Source organism: Aplysia californica, unplaced genomic scaffold (genome assembly GCF_000002075.1).
Source record: "Aplysia californica isolate F4 #8 unplaced genomic scaffold, AplCal3.0 scaffold00632, whole genome shotgun sequence".
Classification (NCBI taxonomy): Eukaryota; Metazoa; Mollusca; class Gastropoda; order Aplysiida; family Aplysiidae; genus Aplysia; species Aplysia californica.
Genome location: NW_004797902.1, coordinates 355,014 through 364,257, shown reverse-complemented (window position 1 = coordinate 364,257; position 9,244 = coordinate 355,014). Strand labels below are relative to the sequence as shown.

The 9,244-nt window shown below is 39.7% G+C and overlaps 1 protein-coding gene across 1 annotated transcript in view; it reads left to right on the top strand.

Annotated features, from left to right (window-relative positions):
- The window catches only part of LOC101847217 (pancreatic lipase-related protein 2-like), a 10,737-nt gene extending 4,080 nt beyond the window's left edge, over nt 1-6,657 (top strand). Inside the window, exons 3-6 of the mRNA XM_005107803.3 lie at nt 2,203-2,430; nt 4,301-4,464; nt 5,592-5,721; nt 6,533-6,657. Coding sequence (XP_005107860.3) covers nt 2,203-2,430; nt 4,301-4,464; nt 5,592-5,721; nt 6,533-6,657 — 647 coding nt within the window. The remainder of the gene's footprint in view (nt 1-2,202; nt 2,431-4,300; nt 4,465-5,591; nt 5,722-6,532) is intronic.
- The last annotated feature ends 2,587 nt before the right edge of the window (nt 6,658-9,244 follow it).

Here is a 9,244-nt window from a genome sequence, read left to right as displayed (position 1 = left end):
TAATAATAATAATATACGCCAAAGCAGCAGAAGCCACGTGTAGGCACGTGATATTGTAGTGTGAAGGCCGCCAAGTAAACTGTGCTAAGTCACGCGTTTCACATTTTACACGAGAGAACAAAAAAACCCCCAAAAAACCCTGGATTTTCTTGAAGTGTTTTGGGTGGATTAATTTCATTTTCATAAGTAAGCCTAATGGCATGATAGACAGTAGGCTCCCTTATGAAAATGAAGTTTATCCACGCAAAACGTTTGAATAAAGTACGTTTTTTGTCTCTCCTGTGATAATATGTGAAAAAGATAACATACCATAGTTTACTTGGTGGCCCTGGCACTTGAGAATGTGGCAATGTGTCTGCGCTGGTGTGTTACGTCATAGCGGGACAGTTTTATAACCGGCATGTTTCGCTGAGCGCGCTGCAGTCGTGTATATTATATTATTGCTTTTAAAAAATATTACGCGTATTATGTATCTATGTGAGAGAGAAAAAGAGAGAGAACAGAGAGAGAGAGAGAGAGAGAGAGAGAGAGAGAGAGAGAGAGAGAAGTGTAAAATAAACAGAACACTATAGAACAACCTTGAAACAGTCTCTGAACTTTCCAATAAAAGAAAACAATATTCTTCTGTTGTTGTTTTTTCTGTATCATTCGTCTTTCGGTGATTTTGTTGTTTCGTTCGTTACAACCCAATAAAGCCGTACGCCAGAGACCCTGAAGTGCCAGGTAATCGTACAGGATTGAACTAAGCGGAAGACTGGAAGAAAAAAAACTAACGCAAGAAAATAGTATTCATGAAAAACATCTATACACACATAACATATTATACATATAATAATGCTGTTCTACATGATTCACTTAAAAATAACAGTAAATCATTCTAGTAAAATATTGGATACACACACTCTTTAATAATCTTACTAGATTTAATAGTAATAGTAATAAGGAAAAAACAAAAAGACTTTAGATTTATTACAGATAAAACTAATCACAATGGAAAATGTGTAATATTACATTGATTCAAGACCCCCCCTCCCTTTTACACGTTTCTTATTTCGCCAAACTTGTCCTCACACTGTTGTTTCTGTCCTGTCTGGCCTCCCTGTTCTTTGTGTTGCCTGTTTGGTCATCAAGATTTCCGGATTTTTTCTCTCGATAAATGCATGTACATGGATCGTGGACTTGAACGAACGGAACCACAGGAGCGAAGGAGAGCACACTACACCGGCTTCTGTTTGGCTGAATATAGTGGCGTATGTACACATACCAAATTTGGTAATATTACTATGAGCTTAGGCCCAGTGTTGTAGTCGGAAATCTAGGTCACCATTGAGCGTGCGAGTGTCTGCTGGTCTGCAAACATGCCGTTAAACGTAGAAGACGCATCTTTCTGATTGGCTGCTAACTTTAGTACTGTGATGTCTTCGCTTCCTAGGATACCCACATGGAACGATGTGTTTTCGGTAACATTTCGGATTTCCTAGATCTAGATCAACCCCCCCCCTTTGCATTCGTAATCACTAATATAGATCTACATTTAAACCCCCCCCCAAAAAAACTTCAAAGCTACAAATGATAATTTATGGGACTGCAGGTCAGTGGGGATGAGGAGAAGAGAAAAAAAAGTCCGGAACCGGGATCGAACCCCTCCTAAAATCATTGCATGACTTCAAACGCAGACGCGCTGTCTATTCGGCCATCAGAACTTCCGAGAGCGAGAGGTAGATTAAGCATGATGTAGGCTACATAGACACTTCCATCTTTGGTGCCATCTTGGATGCTATGCGGTTGGCTACACTTAGATGTAGTCACGTGATCGGATGGGTATCCTGGTCTGACGTCAAACAAGATGGGTGCCTTTCCTAAAATAGTTTGCATCTTTCTACGTTTAATTGCATGTGGTCTGCAAAGATCGGTACAGATAAAAACTGCAGTAGTTCACTAGTTTCTACCCACTGTGTCAACTATAGGACATATTGTTCTTGTGCCTTGTTAATCAAGTCATTGTAAAATAGATACGTGTAGTCTGAATGACTCTAGATCTAGCAATACATTTTAGCGAACCAGAAGCCGGTGTAGGCTATCGTCCTTGTGACGTCGTTTCATTTATATATTTTAACCAACCAGAAGCCGGTGTAGTGTGCTCTCGCTAGCTCCACGTGAACGGAACTACAAAATCACCCGAACCACCCGTCTTTCCTCCAGGAATGGACCCTGCTGACCCGGATTTCCAATGCCTCCCTTCTCTCGTCCGATTGGACGCGGGAGACGCCATGTTTGTTGACGTCATTCACACAAATGGCGCGGAGTTCATCAAGGGCGGGGCCGGCATGCTGCAGCAGTGTGGTCACGTGGACTTCTACGTCAATGGAGGGGAGACCCAGCCCGGCTGTCAGGACGGAGTGGGCGGGGCTTTGTCCAGTCTCATGTCCGGTAACTAGGTCACTACATCAGTACACTTTTTTTGCTCTTGCGTTTATTAATTGTATGAACTGGCGTACCACCCACCCCCTTCCCCCAGGCCACCCCAAAGACACACACTTTCCAAAAATGAATGAATGAATGAATGGAAAGATAAATAAATAAATAAATAAATAAATAAATAAATAAATAAATAAATAAATAACCGAATGAATAAATGAATACATGAGCAAATGGAAGAAAGAATGGAAGAATAAATAAAAGAACAGATGAATAATCAAATAAACAAATACATAAATACACAAATACATAAATACGCAAATACATACATACATACATAAATAAACGAAGAAAAAAGAGGGACGGGGAGTGGGGGAGGGACGAAAAAGGGCAAAAAATAACTATACTAATAACTAATAACACGTTTGTTTTTGAGGTGATCGAGTCGGGCGATCCGTAGTGAGCACCCCGTATTACACAATACGTGCCTGTTCTTTCTCATCAGTTTTGTTAAAATGAGACGTTGCAATGCGATGACCTACGACTAGCTGCTATGTCTACTTGTCCGAAAGTATGATATTTAACGGAATTTTTTACGCACGCTTCGCGCTCTTGATGACTTTTGACTTCAATGCTTTGTTTCACATGGACAAGATCAGTAAAACCTGTCTTAGACTTCTTGGGGTCCTCAGTTCCAAAAAGCAGACAAGAGAAACAGTAGGCCTAATCTAGGTCTACAATGAGTATAATTTGCTAACGCTGACTGTAAGCCACTCCACTTTTTATTCATTGTATCATTTTGATGTTTTTGGGTTGGTGAGTACTTAATTCATTCACTCTCTTCTTGTTACTTTATTTGGTGAACTGAATTTATTTGCAATCAACTTCATTCATCCTGCATAGGAATACACACTCGAGTAATAAAACTTTCACCACTACACCGTTCCAACTTCCAGGCTAACACAATGACCTAATTACGTCATGTAGACCTCGCTCAAGTTCAAGGTTACAGAGGTGGGGCCAGAGATATAAATGGAAATAGAATGGACCAATCACACATCGCTGGGAGCACTCCGGTGGATTGCACCAAATCTATCATAATTCATAATACGGCATTGAATTGTGTAGGTTATCGTGAACTGGTCTGAGATCGCGTTATTTTTAGACTGTCTCTATGGACTTTGTTCGGCTGGTGCACGTTGAGATTGTGCCGCCTTATTAATATTTATGAACTAAGAAACTCGGTCAAAACGTCATCGTTGTTTGGGTCTGCCCATAGAGCATTTTCCGAGATAGATTACACCACTGAACATACTATTTTTTACTTGGGTGAAGTACAAGAACGTGATATGGTATAGCAGATGTTTTAGAGTTGTTGTAGATGTTGTAATGAACGAATAGGTTCTGGCGAGGAACTTGTACGGAAAACTGATTGGATGGTGGATGGTAAAGGTTCCTTTGTTGTCACTTTGTGGGTGTTGTGAGCTAAAATTTTTGGGCGGCAATGCACGACCGTGCTCTATGGACGAGCCGCCCCTCCTCATAAAAAAAAAATCAGAGCATTCCTCAAGCAGGATTCTCTTCTCGAGTTTCCCAGGCGAATATTCAAATCAACAAATAGATGCAAATGCTTTTCATAAAAAAAAAATCAATCTCAGCATTCCTCTATCAAGATTCTCTTCTCACGTTTCAAACGAAAATAAACTCAACTGTACATAACATAAACCAACAAAAATATTTTCATGTTTGTTTTTTTATATAAAAAAATCTGATCACTCCTTTAGCACTATTCTCTTATCACGTTTCAAGGGTGAATAAGCTCCACTGTGCCTAACTTAAACAAACAAAAACATATAAATGTATTTCTTTAATTAACTGATTTTGTTTGAAAACTCCCAGCATTCCTCTAACAAGATTCTCCTCTCCCATTCCCTAGGAGGTTCTGTCGGAGACGACGTGAGCTGCAGCCACGCCCGCTCTCATGACATTTTCACAGAATCAGTCACCACAAACTGCACGTTCACAGGATTCCCTTGTGACACTTACGTAAGACAATCCAACCAGTTTGAATTTTAGACACCATCATTATAGTTCTAAATATTGATAAAAAAACCACACCGCACGGAGACTACATCACGTAATTTACACACTTTAGTGTATCAAAAACATAGTTCGTTCAACGTTCCGTTTTAGTATGGTCGCTTTTAAGCTTTTAAGGACAAGCGGGCTAACCCAGATTTCGGGGGTTTCCAGAAATCTTGACCTACACCAAAAATAGGCCTTGCCTTACCCATAAGAGAAGTTTGATTTCATTGGTACGTATAATTGTTTGGTTATTGAGACAACTCTCCTTGTCTTTTGAAGAAACTGAAAAAAGGGCAGAAACTTTACCCTCGATTTCCTCAAAACAGCTTGTACTTAAGAGCGACCTTAAAAAAAGACATAATGGAGGTTTTATTATAAATGTCATAGTACAGCCATTTTTAGTGTGTCAAAAGCTAAGTTCAACTTTCCGTATTACATGTATTATACATAAAAAAGACTTGATGGAGGCTATGCTATTATACATGTAGTTTAGACAATGTTAGTGTACCATAGCTTAAAATATAGTTCGACGTTCCGTTTCATCATCATCATCATCATCATCATCATCATCATCATCATCATCATCATCATCATCATCATCATCATCATCATCATCATCATGGCCCTACAGTTCTAATGACCCTACAAAGCAGGGAAGGAGTAGTCCACGGTCTAATCTCTACATGATCTAAACCATATGTATGCGGATAAAGGCGAAGAACATTTACACGAATGTAACAAATAAGCGAACAAACAGCCACTCAGTTGGTCATTTGGCTTACCAATCAACGATCCAAATAACTAACTAATCAACTATTTCAATCAATCAGTTGATCCATCAACTAATTATAAAAAAAGTTCTTGAATTAATCAACGAATGATCACATGAATGAATGCATCAAGCAATCAATTAATCATCCAACTATTCAACCGACCGACCGAGTGATCGACCGACCAACAGACCAGCCGACCGATCCATCCACTCATCAATCAATCAACCAATCCATCTATCCATCCATCCATCCATCCATCCATCCATCCATCCATCCATCCATCCATCCATCCATCCATCCATCCATTCACTACAGGAGAAGTTTCTGAGCGGCCAATGTTCTGACTGCGGCACCACGGGCTGTAGTTCTATGGGTTACTATGCCAACCAGTTCTACGGCACAGGACGCATGTTTCTGCGCACTCGGATATCGAAGCCTTATTGCGGTGGGCTTTTGATACTCTGTTTGTTCGTGTATCTATTTTTTTTATTTGTTTGTGTATCTTTTTTGTTTGTTTGTATATCTCTGTTTGTTTGTTTGATTATTTGTGTATCTCTGTTGTTTTGTTTATGTATCTCTGTTTGTTTGTTTCTTTGTTTGTCTGAATACCTCTGTTTGCTTGTTTGTTTGTAAAACTGTTTGTTTGTTTGTATATGTGTGTGCGTGTGTGTGCGTGTGTGTGTGTATGTGTGTGTGTGTGTGTGTGTGTGTGTGTGTGTGTGTGTGTATGCGCGCGCGCGCGTGTGTGTGCGTGTGTGTGCATGCGTCTATATGTCTACCTCAGACGTGAATAAATACAGTATTACGGCTATTGTTTTATTTGTGTTTGGTTTGGTGGAGGAGGGGTGGGGGGAGGGGGGAGGTTGGAGAGGAAGAGGGGCCTGGAGTCGAAAGAGTTGTCAGTCTGTTTCGCTCTTTTATCTTTTTCTTTCTTTCTCTGTCTCTGTTTCTATATTCTTGTCTTTCTCTTCGCCGTTTTAATATATATAAAGAACACGTTTCAGCGCGCTTGTCTCTTGTTATTGTCTGTTTGCTTGTCTGTCATTCTCTCTCTCTCTCTCTCTCTCTCTCTCTCTCTCTCTCTCTCCCCTCCCTCTCTCTCTGCTCTCTCTCCCTCCTCTCTCTCTCTCTGTCTCTCTCCACCCCTTCTCACCCCTCTATCTCCCCCCCCCCCCCCCCTACTCTGTCTCTCCCCCCTCTCTTTGTCTCCACCCCCTCCCCCGTGTAGTAAAAACCCACCCGTCTCTCCTCACTAGGCTATCAGTACGTGGTCAAAGTGACAATGTCATCATCTGGCCGAGACAGCAAAGGAACCCTCTCTGTGGCACTACAGGGAGCTTATGGCAACACCTCCTTCGCCTTGATTACGCCGAAAACGTAACTCAATTTATAAGAATTAATGTTTCAAGTTTCACAGAAAACGTAACTTAATTAAGAATTAATGTTTCAAGTTTCCCCAGAAAAGGTAACTTAATTAAGAATTAATGTTTCAAGTTTCACAGAAAACGTAGCTTACTTAACAATTAATGTTTCAATTTCACCAAAAACGTAACTTACTTAAGAATTAATGTTTCAAGTTTCACTATCCATTGAGTGTAATTTTGTTTAAGCGTATAGAGACAGAAGGAGAAATGGGATGACGGACACGCTGTCTATCTATCTATCTATCTATCTATCTATCTATCTATCTATCTATCTATCTATCTATCTATCTATCTATCTATCTATCTATCTATCTATCTATCTATCTATCTATCTGAACAAAATTGAAAAATAAAATAAATAAATACATAAATGCATGAATGCATAAATAAATAAATAGATAAATAAACAAACAAACAAATGAATAAATGAACATGTATATATACATATATTGTATATACACCCATCCACTATATATATATCTATCTATCTATCTATCTATCTATCTATCTATCTATCTATCTATCTATATATATATATGTGTGTGTGTGTGTGTGTGTGTGTGTGTGTGTGTGTGTGTGTGTGTGTGTGTGTGTGTGTGTGTGTGCGTGCGTGTGTTTGTGTGTCATTACTGAAATGTGTTCTTGGCGACTGTGGTTCGCGTCATAACAATGCATTCTTGATCGAGGGTAGTTTGATTAATCAAGTTTTCTTGGGTCATCGCACGCCTCGCTCACTTCTATGGGAAATGGACGCAGGGTCAAATTCCCTTTTAAAAAATTTTTTTTTTTTACTAATGAAAGGAATGTTGCAGTCTAAGCAAGCAACTCTTGCTTTGTCGGGATTTACAGAAGTAAACACGGTTTACTAATGTCCTGTCTTGTGCATATGCGTGAGTGTACCCAACCTTTGTAACACCCACTGCCATTGTAAACGACCAAGACAAATTTCTCCCTGAGAGATGAATAAAGATTGTCATCTAGGAGAAGCTGAGTGACTTGAATACCATTACATCAGCAGCAATGGAGGAAAAAAAAGTAAAGTTGTTCCCGCATCCGACTCGGACATTGGGGATTGCCTTGTTAGTGAGACAACTTCCTGGGTCTTCGACTTAATAATATTGTGGTAGGGTGGCCAGTTCCTTTCCACGCCACCTTTACTTCCCCAACTCGACGCCAGGTACCCATTACAGCTGGATGGGCAGGAAGAGGCGAACAAAATCCGTGTCCGAACCAAGGCTCGAACCCGGACTTAACAATGGAGTACTTCAATACAATTTTATACCAAATTTACACAAATTTGGGGCATTACATCCTTCATAAGATAAGTAAGGAACAACAAGCACGATGGTCAGTGCATGAGGTAGAATATAAGAAGACACACAATTGGTATTTTAAAGATTTTATTATGTATTTTCTACTTTTGTCGAAGGCATAGTTTGCATGTCGAGGTATGCTGATAGCTGATAAAAATGAACGTTACAAATGAAAAGTGTCACAAAAGCGCAGTGATTCAAACGTTTGTCGAAATGCTTGTTTTTGGTGCACAATCTTCATAAAGAGCAATAGGTGTCACGGGCGGTGGGATGAGACACTCGTCAATTTATGGACAAGTGAAGTTATTGGTATCGCCTTAAAGCTTGTACATTTGTCTTGTTTTCAGTGAACGAATTACCTATTCATCTTGAATATAAGTTGAGACATTCGCGGTTGAAGGAGGTGGGGGGTCGCTTGGTTTCAGAGGTAAAATTAGCGAGAAAATGGCCGCCAAAATTTGGCAATTTACATGGCTTAAGAGCCCGTGGAAACTGGCAATTAATAATTTTTATGCCTTTAATTAACGTTTTCCACACAGAAATGAGTTCTTGAATTGACATAAAAGGTATCGAGTAAAAAAAAAAAGTTTCGATAAAAATTGTCAAACTGGCGGAAAATGACAATTTCTTCAATTTAATTAATATGACGAGCGCCTGATTTCACAACACTGTCTATCAAATAACCTAGAGTACAATAATGACAGCAAGCGTGGATAAGCTCCTATCACACAAAGCAAGGGAATACTCTAATAAAAAAGGTCCTTACTTCAATTCAGGCTTACAATATCCAGACAGATTCAATCGGCTATACGTTCTATGCCTATTTGAAGATGTGATTTTCAGAGCTGATCAGTCTGTAACTGGTACCATCTAGAAAGCAGCAATTACAAGTTGTTCCAGCGAATCTGTAGCACAGAAAATGGGTCAGCTTTGTACTGTCCAAAGAACATTCGAGAGTTGGGAACATACGTTTAGTTCACCCTATCCGTATGTCGTGTTTTATTATCGTATCCATACGGCGTGGGGAACTCTGTGCCACCACTTTCCAAAGAGGAAATTTGCTCGTTTACCCGATTCGTACGCTTAGCATAGCAGTCTGTCAAAATGATTTTTTGAGAAATACTGAAAGTTTCAAAGAGATCTTCGAACTAGAAGTATTTTAAAATGTGAAGAATACAACCCCGTGGGTACAAAATGACCCCGAGGCATACGGATAGGGTTTTAATCCCCC